Source organism: Lichenostomus cassidix, chromosome 5 (genome assembly GCF_008360975.1).
Source record: "Lichenostomus cassidix isolate B80296 chromosome 5, HeHo_3.0, whole genome shotgun sequence".
NCBI classification, from domain to species: Eukaryota; Metazoa; Chordata; class Aves; order Passeriformes; family Meliphagidae; genus Lichenostomus; species Lichenostomus cassidix.
The window spans coordinates 36,140,057-36,167,988 of NC_139486.1; the positions used below are offsets into that span (position 1 = coordinate 36,140,057).

Genomic DNA, 27,932 nt, shown 5'->3' on the forward strand with positions numbered 1-27,932 from the left:
GAAGCAGATGACAGAACAGAACAGTTGAAAATTATGGAGTTAGCATTGCTATAAAAATTACTACTATGGGTAGTATTTAAGTAAGTTAACATTTCTTTTAAGTGATCACTAGTACATTTAGAAACCTTTCAATTACTCATTGTTAGGCTCCTTTGCTGCCTTGAAGTTAGGAAGCTGTCAAAACTTTTGTAGAGCAAAATGGAGAAAGCACCATGTAAAATAATGATTGGAGCCAAGCTAGTCCCAATTAAGTAAAGTTGTTCCAGAACAGAAGACATACTTCTATTTCAAGGTAAGAATACCTGGCAGATACCCTTACCTGTTTTAAGTCATAGCAATGAACTGTGACTAAGTCACATAGCAGAATGCTGTTCTAGACATTTCAGCACTCTATGTAATTTACGGGTAGTTTTACACTGGGACCTCACATTTTCCCTTCTCATCACCCCCACCCTACAACAAGTGAAGCTATGAACCAATTTTATTTCCATGCACAATTACACTTGCAGCTTTTTAATTTTGGAATTATGGAGGTAGAACATGTTACTCTAGTTAATACAAACCATTCATATATTTTGTTTCAGACCTGTATCGCTTGGTCTGCCAATTTTCCATTGCTGTAAGACACACATTTCATCCATCTGTTCAACCAGCATTTAGACACTGCATTGCTTCAAGCACAGCAAAGGTGAATTAGCAATTGCAGGTCATTGTGTGGTGTAAGCAGCAAGTTGTTTCACCATATAGCCTTCACAGAGGTGGGTTCTACAAGCAGCATGTGCTGCAGTTCATAGTACAGTTACTGCTGTGCTAAAAAGCTGTCTTTCATCAAGGAGCAGAACTAGCTTGAATTTGCCAATTACTGTCCTTTAAGTGTACTCATGGAACATGTGCTGCCTCCTCATAATAGTTACATAAGCAGGCTGTCCCTAGTTTCTTTTCCTAGTTACTGGCAGATATATACTAGAAGTACTTCTTCCAAGCTCTTGCCAGGTATGCTAGTCTCTCTTGCAATTCAGAACCTGTTGCAAGTCAACAAAAATCTCTATTATCCCCTCTATGTCCTCCTCCTTAAGAGCGTTCTGGGAATCCGAGGCTCCAGTATGAGAGAAAATACAATTTAAATTGCCTCACAAATGAAATTGCATTGGCAATAAGTTAAAATCACTACATTTCATCTACTGGACTAGTCATTCTGCTAGAATACTAAACTAGAAAGTTTTTTTATTTCACTTTGTTCTTTGATCATCCTGAAGTATACTCCCACTTATGTCATGGTCTTTCAAAGAGATGGAAACAGTTCACAGTCTGAATTTAGGAGATGTTGATTATGCAAGGATCAAAACTAGAGTGTTAAAGACCACAATATTCCTCTCCTCCCAACCACACCCATTCTTTTGTCAGCATTAGGATTTCTGTGAAATAAAAATAGAAGAGGAACTTCCTAGTCGCATAGTAGCAACTAGTTCTGCCAAGTTTTTCAAGGACAGGAAACTGAACAAAGACATTTCTAAGAGAAAATAGTTTTAAAACACATTCAGTTATAAAAGTATGTATTTTTTTGTGCACAATATATAGTTTAACAATCAAAAGCAGAAACTGTAAACCTTCATTCTTAACAGCATTCAGACATACAAAGATGTACAAGTGTTGATTTCATACCATAGATAGGAAAATCAAGCATCTATTCCACAGACAACAGTAAGACATCCAAGAAACAAACTGTTTTTGACTAACATAAAGGCACTAACTCCCTCACAGATTTGGCTCTTGCTGCATCAGAAAATAGTATTGATACTCTCCTAATATTCAAGCTTAAGAGTGTCAGAAATTACTTCCTTGTGTGGTATTCATTGCAATATTACAATTCTGATACACCAATCACATAATTCTATCAGCCAACATACTTATTTGTTGTTAGAGCTCAGACAAGTCAAGAACATGGACTTGCAGTGGCAAGGGAGAAAAACATTCCAATGTTTGGAATGTTCAACTGCTACAGAGCAGCTTGCACTGTGTAAGTAGAATCAGGTAACCACTTCAGTCTTCTGTTCCAGGAGACAATCATAATAAAATAACATATGCTTTGCTTTCACAACTAGCAGCAAATATTCCTTCAGATAATCTGAAGTTTTTAAGAAGGAAAAAAGGGCATACAAATTCCCCATGCAGGTGGTTGTTTTAAGTTTACTGTGTAATGTTCTTAAAAGTACTTCTTTGCTACTTCTGTTTTTAAGCATGTAATCTTCACTTACTGACTGGCTAGCTAGTGAGCTTTTGAAATTCATTAGTGTTTCAACAATTACTGGAAGCTAGACAGGAGCCAACCCACACTACTCAAGTATCTAGTCCCCTAAAAATGACTTTACCTTACTCACAATAAGGCAAACTGCCACTGGCCTATTTATTACATGCAGCTGCCCCATCCTTTGGTTGGTAGTTTGGGATTTTTTTGTGTTTGGTTGGTTTTTTGTTTGGTGGGTTGTTTTGGGTTGTTGTTGGGGTTTTTGTGCATGTAGTTGTTGGTTTTGGTTTTTTTCCCTTAAATATCAAGTTATCCTGGGAGTGAACTACAAATACACTGGTAACACTGACTGTATTTCTACTAAAAAGAAAACAGAACACTTAAACACTCTCTTGCATTTCAGTGGATTAATGTCATCTCTGACTCTGGGATTCAATATTAGTGGCTACAGGATAGTTGTGGACAATCCTTCAAAAAAGCACCCCCTAATGCTATTAGTTTTAATTTTTCCTCCAATCAATTTGGTTTGAAGATTTTTGTCATCCAACACTGAGTATCACATGTTAGTCCAAAGCATTATTTTTTTACTCTAAAATGGACATAATATATTGCTGGGTGGAGCTAAAATTATCTAAGTCACTTGCAATTGAATTACTATCAAGATTTCAAGAAAATCTTTTTATATTACAGTAAAACAAAAATATTTGTATTCACAAGAGAAAGCTTAACCTCACCTGGTCAGAAACTCCTCTATTTTACGACAGAGTAAGAACATTTTATTTGCAAGCAACTTGGACATGTAATATTTCCAACTGCCAGTCCCAAAGTCTGCAATAATAAACCAGTCAGGAATCTATTTAGAACCAGTTTATTTAGAACTAGCATACAGTTCATAAATAGCTATTGCTTCCTCCAGACTTGTGACAAAGAAGTTTCACAATAAGCTTCCCTGGTTTTGGTAGGTTTAAGCAGCATCACCAAAATCACTGCTGAGAGCAAACTCTGCATGAGATCTCAGTCATTATTTTGCACTGGAGAAAGGCATAAACTGAACTCCAGTGAAAACTGGCCGAAAGAGAGTAAGATATGGGATGCAAGCAAACTGCATGTTTTTCTACTCAGTTTCTTCCAGTTCAGGTGCATCATTTAAACACTTACAAGTTAACTTTTAGATGAGGGGTGTAAAATTTTGCATCAAATAAATACTTTGGGGAGATAGTCTTATTTTCTTCTACTGATGTGTGCATGGGGTTTAAAACAGATATATATATACACACAACAAATATTATCAGAACAATGCAGTATGACTAGTCACGGCCTCCAAACTAATGTCAATTTTCAGTAAAGAAATGGAAACCTATGTATCTCTCTGGTTACCATTGCCTTAAAGTTTGTGTGGTTAGGAAGTGTTTTAAAGACCTCAACCCCCAAGTTGTAAGTAATGGGCCTCTTCAATTCTGTGATCCACAAATTCATCTCCAAACCAATCATGTTGTTTGGTTTGTAAAACTATGGTTAGATGCTAGAGATACAAATCAGACAATGTTCACCTAGTCCCTATTTTAGTGAAGACGCTCAACTTATGAGGTATTTCAAACAGTGCAAAGTGCCCTCTCCAACTTTCCACAACTGTGAATTCAGGTTACCCTGCTTGTTCAACTTCAATAAAGGACTGAATTTTCGGTGCAGGAAAAAAAAAAAGTTATTAAAAAAAAAAAAAAGAAACTGGGAAGAGGAATAAAACATGCAAGAAGATTCTCAAAGCCCTAACACTTTTAGCCCTGAGCAGTTTAAAGAAAGTGAAGGCAAATGAGTAGAAGGAAGTTGGCTGCTTTCTTGGAGTCAAGGCCATGTTTACATGAAGCAATAAAAGAAAACTAATCCCTACAGAAGGGGTACTGCTTCATTTTTCCCAGCCCCTCTTATTTTAGAATAGAAGTCTCACAGATCCATGAATATGGTGGCTTGCAGCTGGAGAGGCTGTCATTGAACAATGACAGCAGGCTTTAATTGTCAATTAGTTTCTTGGCTCTGATGTTGGCTTGCTCAATGCGTTCCCTGTTTGTATCAGCCTGAAAGAGAGAAACTCATACGTCATTTGCCGACTTGATGCAACACAATTAAAAAAAAAAAAAAACCAAAAATCAAACTGACATGAACTTCTGAATTGCAAGGTATCATCATTGTGGTAGACAAAAGGGAAGCAATTTCTATATGCTGGAAATAATTTATTTTTTTCCCCTTTGCCAGCATATGGGGAAATAGAACCAGGAGAAATAGGGCAGAAACAGAACCAGGAGAAATAGGTTTTACTCTTTAGCTGACTTTTGAAACATAGCAGCTTGCCTCAGCTGGTCAGGAAGCATATTAACAAAACAATGGAATAAAAATTCTCTCCCAGTGTTTAGACATGTTAATGACTTCTACAGAGCAACAGGGCTGCTCTGAACTAAAAGTAATAGTAAAAACTGGGCCTATGGACAAAGTCAAATTTATTTTGCTTAGCGCAAATCCCTAGTTTTCATTCACACACCCTCCAATGTCCTAGTATTGTAACAATATGGTATTTGTAAGAAAAAGCTCTTGATTTTATTATTATTTACTATAATAAAGCATCAAAAGTCGGGTCACAGCATCCAGGTTGAACAAATGTCAAAATACAGTTTTACTGAAAGGTATGATAAGGAGTTTATAAGTAATTCCCCAACTGTGCAGTGGGGAATGTGCAGGAAGTGTAGTAAGCACAAAACTAGCCTCTGCCCTCACCAAGAGTGGAATTCCTAAGAAGCTCAACCTGCGCCAAGTACTACGTATTTCACACCTTTATATTGCAATGGGCTGGGCAGAGGACATTTCCAATTCAAGTCCTTCCCTCCTGTTCTCCCCTTCCTGCCTTCTGGGTCAAGGGGAGGGAAGGGACAAGAATCTTCTATAGAAAAGGGAGACTCTAATCTGGTAACAACACTTTGGAAACAGTAATCTAGCTACTAGATCCTCTTTTAAGAAAAAGCCAGTAACATAAATTTTGTTATGGGTTTATTCAGAATAGGAGTACTGCATAACACTACCAAAAGGCACCCAGTCAAGTCTATTTCTCAGGCGAGTTGGAATTTAAAAAAGAAAAAAAAAAGCAAAAAAAAAAAGCAGTATCAATTCTATTCTGCAGTTAAGCTTAATACTGCTCTTTGTTTCTTTTCATGACACTATTGTTTGGAGATTTACAGTTTGGTTTGGTTTCCATACTGTTCACTAGATTTAAAAAGTTATCACCATAAAAGGATTAATTTAAATATCCTGAGCCAAGTTGCCAGTCTCAAAGCCAGGAATTGCACTTTCATTTTGTTCCGTAAAGCAAAATAATTGCACTTTCATTTTGTTCCGTAAAGCAAAATAACTTGTATACACCATATTTCAATAATTAGTAACACTCAATCAGCAAGATTTATTCACATCACTAAACCAAAAGAGCATCAGGCCAAAACAGATGCTTGAATCTACTAGAAAAACTATTGCTAAAAACAGTAATTCCCAGTTGCAGATCATTTGACCAGGCAGTTTTCAGTCTGCTTTATAAGCTGTAAAAATTTCACAGATTTCACACCTCATTTTAAACTCCACGAAATTTTCTAGTGTACTTTAAACTGTTTGACTTTTTTTAACATGGTAATCAGATGTGCAGTTTCAGGGAACATATCCTGTTATATAATATCCTCCATATAATAATGTTGATTTGCCTTATTAATACCACAATCCCTTAATTACTGGACAAAATTGAGATGCTGACACAGGTGAAACCAGCATTTTTGTCAAACTAGAGGAATTCCATTCCTCTTGCTTTTAGTCCTACTGCACATTTCAGTGAGATTTTTAAATTCCCATCTTGTCTTAATACTATAATTTCACAGTAATTGGTGTTCACTTCTGCTTTTTGAAATCTTTAATATACACTATTCATTAAAGCTTTTGTTTCCTTTCTCAACCAGGATGCCTATAAAATAACTTCTACTGATTTCAGAATATTGGCATTTCTAAAATAGGCCTAACATTCTCATTAAGTTGCCCTTTGAAAGTAACCTGTCCAAAACATATATATATATGCTTAATCTGTTTGGAGAAGCTAATACTTAAGTAATAAAATTATATAAAAAAAGAAAGTTACTATGACTAAGTTCATGTGCAGATGAGGGCAGACCATGCCCCTGTGCACCTACAAATCCCATTCTTCCAAGGTCTCCCCAGCGTCAATATTAGTCTGTCCACAAGAATAGGGCAATGAATTACCTGTGTTTTATTTTACATTTATTAGAGTGACTTTTTAGGAATTTCAGAAGAGCCTTGCTATTGTTAAATACCTATTCACCACCACAAGAAAAAAAAATTCCCTGTGAGCAACAATCCCCCAGGCGTACATCCAGTAAATGTTAGTCCTTTTGAACCCATGAAGTTTATTAGTTTTCAGAGTACATAGTAATCTATGCTGTATATTTAGGTTTCCTGACACTCAAGCATTTGAATTTTAAGCTATGTACCCCTATATATATCAAGGCATATCTCTTGCTCAAATCAGTGCAACCTAGAGGATGGTATAACCTTACCACACATTTACTGCAAATGCAGATAGGACAGTGAGGACATTCCTAATAAGTTCTCAGTTACAACCTCTTAAGCTGAAAGCAGAGAATGCCTTTGACACTTACCTTTACATTTATCCGGTCTATTTGCTTATTCTGGGCATCAATCTCATTGCCCATATCCAAAGCCATGTTTTTCAAATTCCCAAGAATGTTTCCAACTTGAGCAAGATTTTCATCCATTTCATCTTCTCTGGCATCATTTGTTATCCTGTCAAAGTAATTAAGACAATGTTTCAAGAATCAAGAACTTGCTTTTCTCTAGCCCAGACTTACTGTAGTAGAAGTTGTTTGTTGCACAACGCATTCAAACCAAGGTATGTTTTTTCCCTTTTACAACTGCCTGTATTATTCCAAGCAAGCATCCACCAAAAAAAGAGTGCTAAGCTAGACACTACTACAAAAATACCCTTAAAAATTAAAATATATTTTAATTTTAATATATTTAAAATATATTTTAATATATTAAGACATGAGTTTCTCTCAAATGTACTTTATGAGAGTAATAGGCCTCGATATTTTTAACAGTCCCCTCAATAACTGAGTACTAAGGCCTATAGCTCTCACATCCAGAAACAGACTGACATTACCACCACTATGTAAAAAAAACAGAAGTGTAAGATGAGCACTGCAGTACTGAAAGCATAGGTGGCTGCCACCTCTTCTCCAAGCAGTATTAATTCCTCCAAACAATATTAAAAACTTTACTATTTAGCAACTTCACCTAAAATACATCTGAAAGAAGCTGACACCGAGTAACAGGATTTGTGCCTTTGAGACTAAGGAATATGAACAAGCAAACCTTGTAATATATCCACCACTTGGTCCTCCAGAAGTCTGAGGCTGCTGCCGATTTAGACTTCTTGGTTGCATGGATATCACATGATCTGCAGAGTTCTCCGTTCCATCTCCCCAGGTTGCTCGGTATGCTTTGCTGGCCTCGAAGTTCTTTGTCCTGCATTGTAAAAACAAAAGATCTGAACAGCTACATCAGAAATATGACTTCCTGACTGAAAATCAGTATGAAGCTAAAATTTTCTGAAACATTTGTCTTGTGCCCTAACGAGATTAAATTTTGTACAGATAAGGCCTTGTCTATATAATAAAATTTATTATATCTTCATAGTACAAACATAACTGAATTACTGTAAGGACAGTGATTACTTTGGTCTTAAGCTTTAATACAAGAACAGTAATTTCCTTAAAGTAATACTCCACCAGAAGACAAAAGCTCATGACAGTATAAGGAAAGCTTACCCTGTCATACAGTTGCACTTATAACAGGAGTTAATCTAGAGTCATGGTTAGTTACCTTTTAGGAAGAAATGAGGATGAATACAAAAACTCCTTCAAACAAATAGATATACTACGCAAGAAAACAATTAATTGCTACTGTTTTTTTAACAAACATTTAAAAAATTACCTGGCAACAGAAAAAGTTAATATTTCTCACATTAATTTTGATTATGAAATAACAATAATCATGTTTAAATAGCTCCTTCATTCTGAAATTCAATTGTACTAACTCCACTAAATCAACAAACCAACTTTGCATTACACTTTTACCATGTAATTCATAGGAGAAAAAAACCCAAAAACCAAGCACACTGACACAAAGCAGTCTCAAGAATCACAGAGCCACAAAAGTAAGAGGGGAAGAAAACCTAACAAAATTAACTTACCTGAACTGGGGTTGGTTCTCATGGACCCTAAAGAATCTATTTTGAGAATATTTTCACGTTCACCTTGTTTTGTGGTATTTTCAGGTTTAAGGCAGACAATCCAGACCCCACTGCCATTTTTCTGCTTCTTTAAACACCTGTGAAGCGCTTTCCCCACATCTAACTTTGCAATCACAGGCAGTCAATTTCTAGAGAAATAATGCCTTTCAGTAACCCAGATGTTATACATTTGAAGAGTTGTGAAATTAGCTGTAACAAAAAAAAAATCCCCCTCATTCTACTGGTGTTTATTTATTCAATATGGGAAATTATGTTTCATAGGTCAGATTCTACAAAAAGTAATCTAGAATGAATATATCAAGGGGAAAAATGAAATAATTTCTCAGTTCATAATGGAAATGTTGCACCCCACAAAACCCTAGAGAAACCCAAACGAGTCAATTCTAGCTCCTTTTAGATATACAAGCTTAAAGATCTCTTTAGATTTACTGCAACTAGATTGAGTATTATATTTTAACCTCATGTATACTAAAGCCACAACAGCAAGAAATCGTTGTATGATTTGCTTCTGGGGAAGCAAACTCTTAGGTGCCAGAGGCAGCTGTGAGGACTTTATTAACAAAAACCAAGTGACCTGAAGACTAGTTGCGCATGTGAAGTAGACAAATAGAAACAGGATTATTATTCAAAGTAAGCACAGTGAAGAAGAAAACGTCTCTCCACCTATTTTTAAGAGCTGTTTTTCAAATTACTATGCATTCACATTTCTCATGTTTCATTTCTGCAAAACTAAGGCAACATATACAACCTGTAAAACCAGCAAGGGCTCAAGCAGTTGTTCGCCATTTCCACAGCTAAATAATACCCTCTGCAGTAATGGACATTGGCTGTTCACAACAGTATTTCAAAATGTCACAGTCACAAGGAGAACAGCATGCAGACAGACATCATGCACATGCAAGCACACATGTAATAGAAACATCACTTCAGACATCTGGTTAAATATGCATCTGCACTACTAAGACTGACCTTGTCCTAAAATCCACTTTCACCAGTTTAAGTGAATACAGCTTCTTATCCTAGTCTTCATTTTTAGAAAGCAAGCATCAGTGTTAGGAGAGAACAGAGAAGAAAGAGTAGTAAAGATCAACAAAAACGTAAATTGTTATTAGTACATACACTGTATAACAGAACTGCCAGTATTTTGTGTTTACACAAAGCTTTTTAAAATAATCTAAGCCTAGGAGAAATTTAAAAACTAACAATTCAGAAAGTGTTCTGATTTAGCTTTATGTTTTTATGAAAAAAAAAAAGAAAAAAGCAAAGCTGTGGAGCTAATTCATTGGCAAATAAATCTGACATTAAGAAAAAGGTTAGTGTACCAGTAGATATATGAAAGACACTCACTATTTCTTCTTAGCTGCCCTCTACTTACCCACTTTTTTCTGTGCATTACTGCCCAGTTTGGTACACAACTATTTCTGGTTTTGTTATTTGTGTACTTGTACTTGAACCACAAGAGTTCACAAATTCTGAGCTTGCTCAGCGTCAATAAGCTGCTTAGCTTCAGTGAAATAAGACTACCTACTACAGAAAAAGACTGAATGTGTCAAAATGCTCAAAGTCCACCAGCTTGATCCAACTAATATAAAGCAGTAATGACACCTCTCCAGAGGTCTGGACAGAACTATCTGCATTTTCAAGAGACTAAAGCACTAATGTGACTTCCAGCCTTAAAAGCCACATTCATATCTATACTAAATGATCCTCAAAATACTATTCTGTTGGTTAAGTAGACTCAGCTACTCCAAGGAATTTTTACCTAAACTTCTACTACCTCTCCATTGAATGGAAAGATTTCTTTTGCTCTGCTAAAAAGCAAAAACCAACAAATACACACACTATTCACTTCAGTCACCATACTCAATTTATGTGTTCTTCATTCGGAAGGACAATGATCACATCCAATTCATGTAAACAATTTGATACTTTACTGCTTAAAGGTAAAGCTCAGACACTGTCAAAAATAATTCTGATCATTGTTCAGGCTGTTTACTTTTTTTAAAACTACAAATCAAGTGCCATACTAAAGACTAGATTACTCAACTGACTTGGATATGGCAGCCATAACACTGATGTTATAAAGGTACTGTGAAGCAGGTCTGCAAGAATTGATGCAGTCACAAGTGAAAAGATTAAAGCTTTAACACCAGTGTCTGTTCTGTTCTACTCTCACCCTCCCTAAAGCATGAATATTTTTCAAATGCTTAGAGAACCAGTATTTATTATTTCCTGCTCCAAAACATAAGTTGTCTTCCTTTTAAATTAGTACAAAAGTACTTTTGTGGAAAAAAAAAAATTTCAATCAAATTTCTAGCAGATAGGCACTTACATATAGCTATTTGCAGTCCAATTTGGTCTCATCTGCATGGACATTGATAGTCTTCTACTAAATAGAAGCTTTAAGGAGATAAGGACACAATTGTGCAGGATATTATATAGCAGCTATATTTACAGTAAAAGAGGCACAATATATGGTTAGATAGAAGTAAGCTTCAGCTACTCTCATACAATTTTAAAAGCATGCAGCTCTACAAACCAAAACAATCAACTTTGCTAGAGAATGAGCATTTATAAATTAGCTCTTTTATTAGGGAACATCTCCCAGTACAGTAGCTTTTGGGAATATTCTAGCACTCCAGACCCAAGTACCAATATAACTGACCTGTTACAAGGACAGACACAGAGCCCACAACATTTGTTGAGCTCTGTCAGTGTCTTCTCAGCTTCTCTCATGTCCTTATTTATCTGGTCCATGCCTTCTTCTATACGATTTAGTTGTTCTAGAAGAGAAACAAGTAACCTGACTAAACACTGATTGGGAGAAAGTGGGAATAAGGAAAACTAACATTTCTTTCAAGGAGGAACAAGTTTCAGTTCTATTTTTATACCAAGACTAATGACTTTTTTCTTTCCTGCCTTCTAGATTTTTTTTTTTTAATTTTTAAGGAAGCTATTGACTGAGAGGTTTTTTTTACCACATAAAAAATATTTTACCATGTTCTTAGAGCAGCATTTCTGTTGCTACTTTTAGAATAAATGTAGATAGTTACATTTACGTGATGGTGGAGCAGCTTCTGTACAGAGCTGTAGAACATTGTAACAACCATTACCTCTCAACTACTTTCAAACCTCTTTTAAATACTACAAACTCACAGGAACAACTAACTAGCAATCTCATTTTCACCTAAGTAGTCTTTTATAATAAGCCTTTAGTTGCAGCAACAACTCTTGTATGATAATTCTTCTTACACCAATTACATTCTAATACTAATTTTTAGTGCTAGGGAAGAACTTACCTCCTTGTTCATCCAGCATGGTAATAGTTTTGATGCCAACATCCTGGGACTGCAGAAAGAAATTTAGTTGCAGATATAAAATGAGAGTGCAGTGCAAAGTCAGAAGATCTGGACAGTAAATTTAATAACCAAACCAAGTTTATAATAAAACACTGTACTAGAAATAATTTCTGTAGTAAATAAATTTTAAGTCTTAAATTAAAGCCTATGTTAGGCTGATAAGCATCTCACCTGTTACACTATCTCAATTAGTGAGATTTTTATGGTATTTTGTGAGGGGTTTTTTTTACATAACAACAAGATAATAAAATTTATTGCAATACTCAGATTGAACTGTGACAACGTCTAGCTAGAAAAGTAAACCTAGCTGTGCCTCATTTTGAGAGGCAGCATTTGGTTTGTTCTTTATCCCTACCTCCTTCAAGAGGGCTGACAAGGCCTTTAGTTCTGGAAGCCAGAATGAAAGAAAGCAAAACAAAGCCTACAAAATCATTCCTAGGAATTCAGCAGTGAGGAATATACTACAGTAAAGCTCTTTGCTGGTTCCAAGTCTTGGATCTAGCATGCAAGTTGCACCCATGCTTTATTGTAAACAGGCAGCATAGAATGAATCACCAAACTACGATACCAAGAGAAAATATGTTGGCTCATGACATGTATTTACCATTTGTGTTTGAGAGGTATTCATTAGGCTAGGGTGATTCAAATGCCTTACTAACAACACTAGCACCTTCAGCAAGCCAAAACAGAGCAGAGGAGTAGATTCCTCAAACTTCACTCAGGCAAACCCAAAATACAGTTTCAAGTCATGTAAAAGGGTGTTAAGAGTTTCATTATCAGTCTTAACTACAGTTAAAACCAATGAGCAGATTGTAAGAAGGTGTACGAAGAATTACTCGTTTAGAACCAAGAGCAGTCCTACTCTGCTACTCCACCCAACTGAGCCCTACTGTCGTCATGGCAAAAGACTTCCACACCGTTCACAGGCAAAGTGAGCTAAAATACAAATGAAAGACACTATGAGAAGCAAATGATGCAGCAGCCAAACACAAAACTGACCATCAGACGACTTTTTACAACTAATCTGCAGCTTTTGGAGATTAGATCATTTTGCTTAAGAGGAAAGCAGGTAAAAAATATATTGATTCTTCTGTGATCTGATATAATATGAAAATCATGAAGTTTATGTAATTCCAACACTACTACTGAATTAAAGTGGCAGCTTCTAATGATGAAGTGTGCGGGTCCTGAGAAAGACAAAACACTGATTAAAATCACATTGTGACAGTTAATATGCTGCTTTTTAAACTTAATAAATCTGCAGAGAATTCAAAAGCTTCTCCTTACCTCAATGGCCAAGCCAAGAATCCTCCTTGTGCTTTCCAAAGACTAGAAAGAGAATTTTAAAATGAGTGTATTAATTACTTATATAAATACCAAAAATAAATAATTACTTATATAAATACTTATATTACTTATATAAATAAAAATTATTTATATAAATACTTATATAAATACCAGTCTTTTTTACCAGTTCATTGTAGTAAGGCATTAGTATACAAAGGTTCCTCACCTTGTCCATACTTAATACATGCTACAACACTGACAATAGTGACAGCACCTTAGTTTTGCTTGGCTTTTAGTCCTTGCTATTATTTTACTTATTGCATTGGAAAGTCATTGTAAAAGATGACATATTCAAATGAATTTTACTTAAATAAGAAAGCCATGAAACATCGATACGATTAACAATGCTGTAGGTACCCAAACTCCATTGTGTCAGTGACCAGGAATGGGTGATCAGTACTCAGTTAAGTAAGTGACTTTAAAATTCCAAAGTTTAAATTCATTCTTATTTTTAGGAGTAGTCTTCATTCCAGTATCTACTAAGATAGATACTTGGTATCTATCTATCTATAAAATAGATAAATATTATTATTATTATTATACTATATTTTATATATATTATATATTATATATTATATTATATATTATATAATATTATATTATATATTATTATATATAATATTATATATAATATTCTATTCTATTATTATATATATTATATATATTATTATATATAATATATAATATATATATTATATATATTATTATTATATATATATATATAAAATAGATAGATATCTATCTATCTATAAAATTAAAACATTCAGCTATAACCTTGCAGAATCATTACCCTACTCTGTCTTTATTTTTAAAAGATATTCTAATTTTGTCAGACAAGTACTGCAATCCCAAATGTCTTCTTGTAATATTTACCTCATCAGTGACCTGGTTGGCCCTCAGCTGAATTTCTTCAGGTGATAGCTCCTCCATGATGAGGAAATGTTACTTGAAAGTAATCACGTTAAAGAGAACCTTCCCCCTGTAATACGAGATACTAAGTAAGCATCAGAATTATCCTTTCATCAGTATTTTAACATCTCATTAGGACTAGAAGACACTAAAACAATTATTCAGTTGATATGACCTACCTGAGGAGCTAAAAGAAATATAGGAACAATAAGTAATGAAATAGTTTTCTTTCAAAAATTTGGCATCCTAAACACTTCAGAAAAAATTCTATTGTTAGGTAAAAATCAGGAAATGAGGTCTTAAAATAACAAGCTTTTCCATTCAGGAAAAACACATTTGGTTTGCCCAATAATCTAGAAATAAATTCATTAAGACATTTCAGGTACTAGCATAAACTTCAAGTATTCTTTCCATTTCTACTGCAGAATTTCAATAATCAGAAGCAGGGGAAACATGTTCACAGATTAAACACCACCTGAAGTGATCACAGTAATGCTCTAGAAGTAGTTGTTGTTATTTTAGGGTGACTTCTTCAAATGCAAAAGGATCTGCAAATGTTTTAACTGGTATATCTGCAATGGTAGCAAAGGTTTTCTAAGCCACCCTTCTCATAAATACAGGGTGATAACTGAACTGAACCCAATGTGTCATGGTTCACCTTTTGCTATAAACAGAAGATATATATTTTGCCTAAAGATACAAGATGAAAAAGCAATCCCATCAATGAGTTTATTCCTATCAGAGACAGGTTTTTCAGAGCCAAGAATATGCATTTTTGTTGGAAGAATGGTAATAAAGCCAGCATTTCTAGCAATGGGGAAACAGAGCTTGCAGGCTATACGAGAATTTAATGGGATAACACATATGCTGTGAAATAAGAGGATATTTTTCTCCAAAGAATTTTCCCCCTTAACTTTAAACTAATCCTTGATCTTTCACATGAGTAGCTTACAATTAAGTTCACATTACCTATGCATGTAATTCCAAACGATCCATTTTCCCTTACAAGATCAGTATTTTAGAATATATAATGTAAGTAACTGCTCCTAGAAGGGTAAGTTTATGCAGATTCACCCAGCTGTTACAGCTCTTCACAGGAAGTATGCATAAATCTGAGGGTGAACTGAAATCAAGACACCTAAATAAATCCCTTGTAATAATCCCTTCAGGATTTAAAGTATATTTCAGCAGATTTGGTCTTCAGTACCTAGAACAGTGTGAGACTATAGCTCTAGGACATTTTTCTAAAGTACATGTCAATGCAAGTTAGTTTCTGCTATGGTTAAAAAAGAAAAAAAAAATCAAGATATTCTCACACAAGACCTCTAAATATCCCTTTTTGCAGTAGTCCAATTTCAGTGTACAATCAATGAATTATCTTTTCATTCACAGGCTTAAGCTCCTTTCATGAGGTTTATTTCAGGCAGCTCCAGCCTTGAACTTGGAAATGCCCTTCAAGCCAATTTGCACAGCTAAGGACCAGTAAACCTGGGACAGGAAGGAAAGTACCTGTTTTCACTGAATTAGATTAAGCAAAGGAAAATGACATCAAGCTGGTTCTTTGGATGAAGATCTTACATTCACTTAATATTCAGAAACTCTACAACATTTCAATTATATATTCAGTTGCACTGAACAAGCAGTATCTCAATTACTGTGATTGTTGCAGGCCTGGCAGCCTTTCCCTGCTTTGGGTATCACCATTCAAGTACTGTTGAAGCTGTGAGCCATAAAACACATCTCCTCTTGGACATGGAAGTGAATATCACATGCCCACCCTATAATAAACTTCTCAAGGATCCCACTGTAATTGCAGAACAAGGCTGGAAATGGAACTGTATTCCCAGGGCAACCCAGAGATTTCTTTTTCAGCAGCCTCATGTTCTGCTTCCCCCTGCAGCTGTGGATTTAGACTATCCAGAAGTTGACATACGAGCATAAGCACAACTGCAGGCCATACAGTGTAACCCTGACTTAAAGCTGTGTTTGAGCTACCCAAGAGCCATATTGCAGCCAACAACACACAACACAACAGCTTCTTTGGGTTTTGGGGTTGAGGGATCCTCTCTTGTACTGAGGAGCCCAGAACTGGACACAGCACTCCAGATGTGGCCTCACCAGGGCTGGGTAGAGGTGCAGGATCACCTCCCTGCAGCTGCTGGCAATGCTCTTCCCAATGCACTCCAGGATACCATTGGCCTTCTTGGTCACAAGGGCACTGCTGGCTCAGGGACAGCTTGTTGTCCACCAGGACCCCCAGGTCTCTCCTGGCAGAGCTGCTCTCCAGCAGGTGCTCCCCCAGCCTGTGCTGGTGTCTGCTGTTGTCTTCCCCATGTGCAAGACCCTGCATTTGCCTTTGTTAGATTTCAAACAGTTTCATGCCCATCTCTCCAACCTGTAGAGGTACTTCTGAAGGGCTGCACAGCACTTTGAAATCTCAGCCACTCCTCCCAGCTTAGTGTCATCAGCAAACCAGTTCCAACAGCTGGCAGACAGGCTTTGTGTTCCCCTAGCTTGCTCATATCTTCCTGAATAGCTGCACTGCCAGCCAGCGAGAAGTTCAATAGAAACACACAGCATTCCCCCCCACTTCCCCCCTAAATCAATAGTATTTGGTCTTGAAACTGTTTATAAATTGACCTAACAATGAAGAAATCCAGCTTCAAGATGTGGAGGAAAAACTCTTCCAACATTGCAGACACAGAGGGAAAAAAAGTTACTTCCAGGATTCTTCAAAGCTGAGGTATGCATATGCTTATCTTCTGATGCTCATATTTGGGCAGCTGTAGTGTTTTGTCTCTTGTGAGATGAAACCGTAATTTAAAGTGATGGCTCATATAATTGCAAGGATAAATGACCTATGTGTGAGTAAGCTAAGTAAAACCATTCAGAACACTTGGTTAAGAGAAATGTTCTGACTGTTGCTGTTGAGCCGCTAGCAGAGTGAGAAGACCCAGGTTCAAAGTGGCAACAAGAAGAGAGATTTTATTATTTAATTCCAACTTATATAGACTTTTCAAAGGTCACCCAGATTGGTCAGTTCGAAGCCTCCCCCTAGGCCTGATTGGCCAGGCCTGAACTGTCCATATCTTGAGAAACTGTTTTTAATAACATCCAAACTTTATCTTTGTTTATAAAACACAGGAAGAAGAGAGAAGGATTCTCACGGGAAAGGTCTGTGCTAGCCACATTTTGACAACCTTCTATCATGGACAATAGCATTCAGCTATTTGCTGATCTCTTCTGATAATTTTGTTGAAGTCTTATGTCACTGAAAAGTGACAGAACCTTTCTTTCTCTAGTCTTCCCAGCAAGCTTGCCCACCTTCAATTTTCAGATGCTGCCATTAGAGCTATGTAAAACAAGACATATCAAAAGTTCCTTCTTAAGACAGGCATAAGAAAGCATGCTGTTTGAATGCTTGATTCAATGTCTGTTTGAAGTTGAATATCTAAGCCAAATGCATCAGACTCAAAAAACCCACAGTTTTATTCCTGTTAGTTTGCAGCACTGCTTTTGTAAGCACAGACACAACCTATCCAATAGCTCTGCAGAGGCAACTAGTGCCATAAGGCAGAATAGAAAAAGGCATTCCCTAGGCAACAAAGACTTCTCAACACACAGCAGTTTAAAACATTTAAAAAAGCACATAACAGTAATTTAAAACAAACAAAACATTTCCAAAATAGGCTGTTTCCAAAGATGTAAATACACACTTGACAGTTGCAGGCCTAATTGGAATAGCTGAACATAACAGGTGCCTTTCATGCAAGTAATCTCTAAAGAAATTTTAACACCCAAGATGAGGCCATTTGTATTGAAATAATTCAGCTGTTCCAACAGTACACAGTATACATAAAGAGAACACAGAAGACATAAAGAAAGGATACTCATATCCCCATCTTTCTGCCTAGGAACCATAAAGTGTCCTATGAGGTATCCAGGTCTTATGTTAAGGGAAGATGACAAAATTATTTTATACATAAGGCATTAAAATTATGCAATAAAGACAAAATACACAGAGAGAAAAAACTTGATATGGCTGAAGTGTACCTGGCATGTATTTTTGCTATGATAACATTTGCTAAGGCAAGCATTTATTTTAATATCGATGCTCAATGTCTATATTCTTTGCTTTCCTTCTCCTACCATTTAAAAAATCCTAGCTGCAAAATAGCCAAAGCAAAAAAAGACAACGGCCTACACAGATACTTCATAATTATATTATAACAATATTCTGCTATTTTAGTTCCTTTTCTTTCTAGACTGGCAAGTTTTAAACAAGAATTTAATGTGCCTAAACACAAAGCAGTACTTCTTTAAAGAAAGATGTGATGTCAGGTGTATTTACTTTTTGTTATCAAACAGTTTTCTGCAGTATTTGCTCAGTTAAACACATTTCAGCACAATTCCCCTTCTGCCCCTTTCATAGGAAGGCCTGGTACCTACAGAGTACACAACTAGATACAGAAATAAACTTGCTACAAAGACGTATTTTCTTGAAACAATTAAGTTCATTAAACTTTTCCACTAGGAAACAGACTGCAGGATTCATCATCTTAGCTATCACCGTTTTATAAAAAGGAAGATTCATTGAGACATCAGAGCAGCAAGGAAATGATTTACAGACCGTGCTTTTATAAGAACCTGAGTTTCACTGCCGTGCTTTATTTTGGTGGCTGTAGGGGCAGAAAGAGTTCTTTGAAATTCCAGTTCCAACCTAAAGCTTTAGATGTCTTCACAAGACTACTCACATTGGGCTAAGCTATCCTGTAAATTCACCACTATAATACATATCAAAACTATGATATTGCTGCCCAAACCAGTTGGGGATGGATTACTTCTATCTCTTGTACAAGAGGAAACAAACTTATGTCTGCATAGCCTTTTTCCCACCTACTATCCATTTAGTAGCTGTTTTATCCATAGCTCCAAAATCCCTGAAAACCCTTCAATTCACTCTCCTATGTGAAGTTGTTAGGTTGGAGAAGACTGAGGAAAAGACAAAGCAAAGGTGATTTTACAAAACTGTTTAAAAACCCAAGTTGTTTCTTGCAAAAGAATGAGTGACATGACAAGCACTTTTGGGCTGATTTTAGCATGGTGCCATTCAAAGCATCACTGGCTTAGAGATCCTTATTTCATTAATCAACACTCAGAGCAGTTGAAACATTCTGGTGGATTCTTTGTCTGACTTGAAAAAACTGGAAGGTGACACAGACTGATGTGAGCTATCGCTGTCTGTATTAGCAGTAGAATGATCCTGTGAGAGTACAGTGCCAATTTTTGCTTGGGAAAAGCATTGCTCACATTGCTACGTTTGAGGTGGATCAGTCACAAGCATTGAGCTCTGTCCCAACCCCAGTTACTGAACTGAGAGCTAACATCTGCCAAGCCAGAACTTTCATAGTGCAATAGGAGCAAATTCAGTGTTAGTAATACCCATACTGACCTACTATCTGCATGTAGATGTCCCCAAGTTTAAATATCTGCTTGTGATCAGAAAGCTAAGAAGTATCACTTCATTCAACAGTAGTTCACTGGCTGGGTTTCAAGACAATAGCAACACAAAAAACTTTGAGGGGGAAAATATAAGGCATTTGAATTGACAGACCCTCAAGATCAAAATACTGTTGCATGCAGCAAGCAACAACATGGTCATCTTTGCCACTCACCTTCCCAGAGCACACTGTAAAAAATTATCATAAGACCTTTTTTTGTTGTCTCTCTCATTGGCCTAAGATTATCCACTTCACCACTAAGGGTTTTTCTTACAAGCGTTTTCATTTTCATTCAGAATTACTCGCCAACTGGAAGCCAGCTATTTATGCCAAATCATTCAGTTTCCAGTGTAAACAAGTTTCAAAAGCCATTACAACAGTGAGGCTGCACAGTATTTTCAGGGTTTTTTTCAATGCCAATAATCTTCTGAGATTTATAAGACACTTCTACGATAATGAAAGCCATAGTAGGCCTGTTACATGTTTTTGAATATGCTTTTCTTCAGCACTTAGCTGAGAATCAATTCTAATGCTTATTAGCTCTAGGAAAAAAAGAAACTTAATTCCTTGCTTTATGACAGTCACAGCACATTCAGGCTGTGCTGTCCAAAGCACTCAAAACCCTTACTGATCTTTATAAATTTAGATTAGCTGCAGGGTACCACAAGGCCTAATAAAGTGCTTGTTTAACTCCAATTACACTGCAATTGGAGAGGCTGACAAAAGTGACAAGTTTTCTTAAACCAGATAGGTCTGCTTACACCAGACCAATAAATTGTTTTGATTGCTGGTACTTTCACAATCTCACCTTGAATGAGATTTTTGTCCTGCATCTCTGCCTGACAAGCAGCAGTTTTGTGCCTCTGACAGGCTGAATGTCTTTCAGGAATTTGTCATATATCCATCACATTTGCTACATATCCTAAATTAATTCCTTACCATCTGAAAGTCCTCTATTTGCAAGTACCCCTTTTGTTGTGAAGTTACGCTTTTAATCCATATCACAAGCTTTCCTTCCTCCCCTAATTTACAAGTTACCAGTGAAAGAGGAAGAGAATAGCTACTATCCAGAAGATCTACAAGTGTGATTGAGAAATAAAGCCTGTCCTTCTTACCACAAAGAAGGGAACTAGATGATGACACAACCCTGCTGCTGCAGCAACTGACTAAAAGCTGGTATCTCATGAGTTGCATTTTTAGCTGTCAGTGAATTGGTACAGCCTCAGGTGATCATGGATGCCCTCAGTTCCTTCTCTTGTAAACGGAGCTGTTGCCTTTCCCAAAAGATGGAAGAATTCATGAAATAATATTTTTAGAAATGTGAATGTTAATGATGAATTTTCTGTGCATGCTTGCAAAGGTCAAAAATTAGACAACTTATTAGATATCTTTGTGTTTAGGGATGGAAAGTTTTTTGTTCTCTCAAATTCTTCATATCACTAATATAGAAGAAGTTGGTTTTTTTTAAACCCTTCCTTGACACAAACAGCTATCCTACTTGCTAATTAACTGAAATTCAGCCCAGCTAATGGAGGGTGGCACAAGATACCAGCACCAGATGTTCTCCTCCACACAATTATGTCTACAAGATAAATGAATAAAGCATCTGTGACCCTGGAGGAAGAGGCCAGGGCCCACGACCAAGACACTACTTTGCATGCTTCCTGCTTTCTCTTATCAGTTTCCTGAACGCACTGCACAGAGGCGATAGCACAAAGAATAGGCACTACCAATGACACCTCCTCTGTGCAATGTGTTCAGTTCTACACTCTTCTCAACAACTCATATTTGTCCCTGAAAAAGCCGTATGAAATCTCCTCCATATCAGATACTGGCCAATACAAATTCATAGTCAAACTTTGATCCACTTACAGACAGTAACAGATTCCATTTCTCCCAATGACACAAACTATGCTCTGTAATAACCTACTTCAAAAACTGCAGAGCAGAGGACGTCAGGCATGTAGACTGGCTACTAGACTGCCACTAAGCAATAAAGTGCTCAATTCGATCAAGCAAGCAAGCAACAGACATCACAAGAGGTTTTTCCTTTGTCTCTAAACAACTTCCTACATAGCTGTTCCCTCTACAGCACAGAATCAGGTTTGTTTATGAAAAGGAAGTAAAGCAACACCCTTAGTTCTAAACAGAGCCTCTAGTACCCTTTTTACGGGAACAGAAAGAATGTTAGGCAAATCGTTAGAGGCTGCACAAAGAAATTTCCAAAGTTCCTTTAAATCGCTTACTTTGTGTCAAGTCAATGTGCTGACTTCATGCTGCATGACAATGGAAAGTGAAAAAAAGGGAAAAAAGTGAAAAAGAAAGCTGACTCTTCAGTAGCTTCCCAGAAGGATCAAGGACATCGAGACGTACAAGTGAGAGAAGCATAAAAGCACTTCGACGCTTATTGTTTCCTACATACCAATACAGCATCTTACAGATTAGTCTAAAGGCAGGAAGACACAACACATAAGTTTAAGAAGACGGACCAAGAGGCAGGGTTTCTCCTGGATCCTACCAACCGCTCAATTCACGGGCTCTCACCAAGCAAACAAAAAGCACCTGGACGTGGCACTGCGGCCCCCGGTAGGGGCGAGCCTGCTAGGCCTCCCCGCACACTGTGGGCAGACGCTAGGGGAGGCTCGGAGGGCCCGGGCCCAGACCCGCGGCGCCCCGCCGCGCCGCGCAGCCGATACAGGGCGGCAAGCACGGGGGCAGCGCGGCCGGGCCGGGGCGGGCCCGCCGCGCCCTACGGAGGCCCCCGCCAGCCCCAGCCCGCCCCGCACCGGGCGCTACGCGGCAGGGAGGACAGAGATCGGATCCGCCAGCCTACCACCCCACCCGGGGCGCTCCAAGCTGACAAAGCCCAACCCGTCGCACACCTACCGGCACCGCTACCGCCGCTCCCTTACGCCGTGCCGGGCCGCCCCTTTAAGCTCCCATGTTCCGCCCGTCCCGCTGCCCAGCGCCAGCCGCGCGCGTCACCGCCGCCCCGGAAGCGTGGGCCGGCCCGGCCCGCCCAGCCGCCGCTCCCGACAGGGCGGCGGGAAGGAGCCAAGCGCGGCGCCCTCGCACGGCAGCGGGCGGGACCGCCGGCGCGCGGCCTCCGTACACCCAGCATGGCGCCGCGCGAGGGCTGCTGCGCGTCCGCCGGCTGGCATCGCCTCGGGGCGGGCGGTGCGGCGTGCGAGTGCGGGCTGTAAAAGTGCGGGATGTGTGCTGTCCGTGTGGTGGTCCGCGGTCCGACCGTGCTGACCGGAGCTGCGGTAGCAAACAGCCCAGTCGAGAAATGGCCCTGTTGGTATCAGCGGGGTTTTTCTCCAGTTTTTTGCTCTCTATTAGGACGATGCGTGTCAGCTCTCTTCTGTCATCAGGGGAGAGGAGAGCAGAAAGGGAAAGCTGCTGTTCGCAATCACGGACCTCATCCTTTGTAGCTGAACCAGGCAGCCTTTTCTGAGGTATAATTCCTTCTCAAGTATGGATAACTTCTTCCCTGAGGCTGCTGTCAGATCCCGTGCCTGCTGTGAGCACTGCAATCACTGCCGGCAGCTCTCACAGCATCAGGGCCTGCATCAACTGACATGGCTCTTAAAGTCTGTCTTCCAGTGAACTGCTGCGATCTCAGAGCTGGGTCTTGGTTTCCCCCCTCTTCCCCTCAGCATCTCGGGATGCTCCAAGTCCCTGCGAACTTTGGCTTCATGAAAAGTCCCACTGGAGTAAGGCTTACTGCACACTGCACAGCCGGGGCAGAAAGGCGCACCTTTCTCCTCCTGCCTTACAAATCGCTCCCGGAGCAGATTTCCCGGGCGCAACCGCCCTGCCCGGTGCGGCCGAGCCTGATGTCCATGGCTTCTCGCTGCTGAGGTACCTGCCGTCTGCAGCGTCTGCTTGGTAGAGCGGCAGGACGTGGCACTATGCGTGTTTGTAGAGCTGCATTTACACACAAAACCAATAACGTCTATTGTCATTATCGGTTGTTAAATGCTACCAGCTGGCTGCGAGTGCCGGTGCCCTCGCCATGAACTTCATTCCCCCGTCGGCTGGTCGCCGCCGTCCCGTCGCCCCTAGGACTACATTTCCCGGCAACCCCCGCGGGCACGCAGGCGTGCCTCCCGGCGTGCAGCGCGGCCGCCTTGCCGCTGTGCCATTGGCCGGGCCGCGCGCCGCGGGTCTCGGCGGGGTGGGCCCGGCGCGGGTGCCGTGCGGGCGGCAGGTCCCGGGCCGGCGGTGGCTGTGCTTCCTCGGGCCCGCAGGGGCATGGCTGGCGGGCCGCTGCCCTGGCGAGGGGTGTGATCCGTGAGTACCGGGGCTGCGCGGAGCAGGGGGCTCGGGGAGGGCTGTGGCGGCGGCGCCCGGGGGTGATGGGGGTTGCTCCGGCTCTGGGAGAGTGGTCGGCCTGTGGAGGGCAGCGGGGCGAGTGTGGCCTAGAGGGGCTGCGGCAGCGGGCATCCCGCCTCGGGGCAGGCATGCGCTTTGCTTTGCCTTGGGAGCATCCCTCATCGCTGTAGTGGTCCCTGAACTTTGTTACCCTGCTAAATAACAGCTTGGTTAGAGCGGACTCTCTGTCCCAGGTGTTTTGCTCCCCTGCTGCCTCTTCATACTTGCCAGAAGTGTTGCCGGGGATGAAGTGTGACTGGGTACAGAGTTGCTTAGTTCCTTTCCCTATAGCAAACAGCTAAAAATATATAGTGAAAGCACGTATGAATGTGGGATAAATATCTGGTAACGTAAAAGGAGTGGGACTGACAGCGTGAAACAAGTATAACAGTATGATAAAATATGAGATGTTTGAAAGTAATCATTCATCCTTGTATACAGGGTAGTTCAAATCCAAGCTTAAATTACATCAAGAACTGTTCCAGGGTGCTTATGAACATTAATTCATAAAAGTTTATGGAACATGGAACAGAAGTGGCATTGATGATTAAAGTTCATACTTCAGTATACTTTGTTGTTGGTGGTTTGGTAACAGTGTTCTCATGCAAGTAAAAAACTACTTTTCACCTTCCCTTCTACACCTGTAGTTTTAAAGAACAGGTAGGTTCTGAGCTGGTGTGACCTGAGATGAAAGAGGATTAAGAATTAGTGGACTTTGTTTTCAACATGAGTTTCTGGGCTTTCATTTCCTGTATTTCTGCTGCTTACTACTATTCCTCTGGTATTTGCTACTTCTTTCAGTTAAGCCTCAATTACTGCATTAAACTAATTGACTGTTTTGCTGAACTGAAAGATCCTGGCCTAAAAAAACCCTCCAAATACTTAAGCCTTCCAAATATTCGATTAATACCTTTGCTGAGTTTTAGAAGCTTGTTCCCATTAGTACTGCAATATTTGGGATTACTATTGCAGGCTCTAAGGGCCAATGCAATGTGGCTCTGTAATTTCTTACCTCAGAAAACAGAATTCTGTCCTGAAGTCCCTTCTGTTAAGAGCAGGTGTGTTATGTTTTGGGTTTTTTTTGCATCCTTGCTTGACTTCAACTGAACTGGCAGCACAAGGCAGCTGCACTTGAACCACTGTGTATGTTCCATTAATGACTGATTTTTGTATGTAAAGTTAGTTAAATAAGTGTTATACTCTGGTATTTTCAAATTGGAGCAAAACATTGGTTTTAGCCAAATTATGCTTGTATGTTACCTAAGTCAGTTTGGTTGCTGGGACCGAACTTGTAGCTTCTAGTCCATATGTTCAAAAATGCCACTTGTTTGAAGAAATGTCAGTTAAAGACATCTTAATTTATGCAGGGCTGTGAATCCTGTACAAAGAGTAACAGCTCACTAAGCTCTAAATGCGAACCTAAATTGTGTGCAGAGATACTATGACTTGTGGATGACTTCATCTAGGTGAAATGAAGGTATTTTTTCCATCAATTTGCTTTCCACCTTAGCCTGTAAAGAAAAACTTCACAAGATATCCAGGATCAAATTTAAATTTGCTCAAAATCAAATTTAAATTTTTAAAGCTGTTTTTAACATCTGATTATCCTCTTCTGTAAACTCTGCCACCAGATGGTGTCATAAGATTTGAGATGTTGTCTGACTGGAGCTGATTGTAGCAAAGTAAGAGGATACAACACACTACAAGTAACTTCTTTGTTTTGGTAAGAATGTGTTTTATTCTTGTAGTGTAAGGTTTTGGGGGCTTTTTATCAAGTTCCAGACTATTTTACATTTTGATCCTATTGTGGTAAAGCTGTGGTGTTCAGCCCTGGACCAACTGCATTACAGAGATGTAATAATTTAAACAGAGCCCTGTATTTCTACTACCTGGTCATTAATGACAGTTATCTTAGTGTTTGGGATCCTTAAAATGGATTTTCTTGGCATTAAAGCTCTATACTGAAGAGTGATTTGACTACCTAGGTTTGAGTGCTTCAAATGACTCTCCAGTGATTCTTCATACTATATTACTATAAATAGAAGAAGCTCAATTACTGATTGAATGCTCCCTGTACTCGTTCTCTTGTGTCTATATAGATCTTTCTTAGGGAACTTGAGTTATTTTGACAAGGCCAGGTACCTGCTCTGTGCAACTCCAATAGAAGGGATGTAATCTGTTTTGATGTGGCTTTTGAGTCCTCGTTCTTAACTTACTATCAGTGAAAGAGACATCATAAGCATACCTGTGAAGGATATGATGTGCTTAAATAGCCTAGAAAGGGAAAAATGATACAACTAGATGTTACAGAAGTAAGTTTAAAATTAAGTGTTGGGTACTTCTGTCATTCTTATAAGGGTCTCTATAGTGAAGACCCTTTATAAAGTGACTCAGTGTTACCAGAATAAGCTAAAGTGAATTATTTTGTAAGTCACAGAAGTATTTAACTTACTAGATTTAAATATTTAAACCTAATATTTAATTAGGTTGTTTTCCACATATCTTGTAGGTCACTCTGTTGCTTCTTAGTAAGACTTTGTCTCAGTCATTATCAATTATGTTTGAGGCTGTAATAGCAGTTAGTAGGGATATGCAGACAACTCCCTTCTCCAAAGGGTGCTAATAGGGGTCTTAGCTGGAGTACTATGGTTTTGAACAATTCTTTTAAAGTGTTCTGGGCAATTTCGAAAGGGGAATAGCTTGTTTAATAAGCTCAGGAAATGTGATGTTTGAGGAAAACATCTGAAGAAAATTACCTTGCATATGCCTTCAATGGGGAGTATAGGAGAAAACAGAAACTTTCCAGGTATGTGGATCTTAGGTGTTCTAAATGAGAACATACAGCAATAATGCTGACCAGCTCTCCATTTCAGTTTGGACTGAGTATATTCCTGAATCTTTTGGTGTGTAAAAGGCTCCCGTAAAATAGCAATAAAGCATTTAGTTTCACTAGGAAGAAATTATCATCTCAATTTACAGCAAGGAAAATTTAGTTTGTAATTAGGAAATTATTAGCATTGCTTATGCGTAGGAATTGGAAAGATGTGCTTTGGCTGTGGCTTGAAGTGTATATGTTCTTCTGGTCTGTTCCCTATTCTTAGATTTACATGAAATAAAAATTAAAGTAAATGAAACCTCAGTGTTCCTGCCAGGTGTTCTGTGCCTGCACTGGTCTATTCAAAGTATTTCTCTGTGGTGTCCTTATCTCCAGCTCCTTATTTCCCTGTGTATTGTAAAATAATCCAGCCATACTCACGGGATAGCATTCAGGCAGTTTCTACTAGGTATTTTCTACGCCAGTTAGTGAAGTAAAATTTATTGCTTTAAAGAGGAGCTTGAAGAACTTTGATCTGTGAAGTAACTCTTCTTTCCTGGTTCTGTGTCAAAACAATTGAGCACTTTTCTGCCCCATTTTAACATTTGCTGTGCAGTGGTGCTGCTTCAGTGCTCAGGGGTCCAGAGTACCTTTAGTCTGTCTTATGGATGAAATTAAATCTGGGAAAGCAGGGAGAAATTTACCTTTAAAGTTTTGCTTCTGGTATGAGTGTTTTAACTACTGGAGCGTAATACACTTTTCTCCTTTTGCCCTGTAAAAATAAAAAGCCAACTACAAAGTTATACAGTGCATGGCAGCATGCTGGAGGAGAATAATGGTATTAGTCATGACTTAACTTTAGTAAATGGTTAAGTTTTTGTCTTTTGCCTGGGTTAGGTTGCACAGATCAACATCTCAGAAGGAAAGTTAGTGCCTCACACATGTGCCCAGAAGTAGGGTTAAGGTAATTAGTAGAATTATGGGGATGCATGGTGAATTCAGATGC

General features: G+C 38.8%; 2 protein-coding genes across 7 annotated transcripts in view; one reads left to right on the forward strand and one right to left on the reverse strand.

The window, feature by feature from the left end:
- Nucleotides 1-1,536: 1,536 nt before the first annotated feature.
- On the reverse strand, nt 1,537-22,773 carry SNAP23 (synaptosome associated protein 23). 2 transcript variants are annotated; one of them, XM_085062306.1, is made up of 8 exons: nt 22,621-22,773; nt 14,198-14,303; nt 13,265-13,306; nt 11,918-11,966; nt 11,284-11,401; nt 7,679-7,831; nt 6,943-7,087; nt 1,537-4,317 (listed from the first exon to the last, which is right to left on the reverse strand). In XM_085062306.1, the coding sequence occupies exons 2-8, from the start codon at nt 14,252-14,254 to the stop codon at nt 4,252-4,254; spliced, it is 630 nt and encodes a 209-aa protein (XP_084918432.1). In that variant the 5' UTR covers nt 14,255-14,303; nt 22,621-22,773; the 3' UTR covers nt 1,537-4,251. The 2 variants fall into 2 exon arrangements, with proteins under 2 accessions (XP_084918432.1, XP_084918431.1); XM_085062305.1 differs by having other exon boundaries at nt 22,615-22,735.
- Nucleotides 22,774-23,878: 1,105 nt separating this feature from the next.
- Nucleotides 23,879-27,932, forward strand: part of ZNF106 (zinc finger protein 106) — a 41,118-nt gene continuing 37,064 nt past the window's right edge. For all 5 annotated transcript variants that reach the window (XM_085062307.1, XM_085062311.1, XM_085062308.1 and 2 more), the window contains exon 1: nt 23,879-24,030. The gene's annotated coding sequence lies outside the window, so the exon portion shown is untranslated. The remainder of the gene's footprint in view (nt 24,031-27,932) is intronic.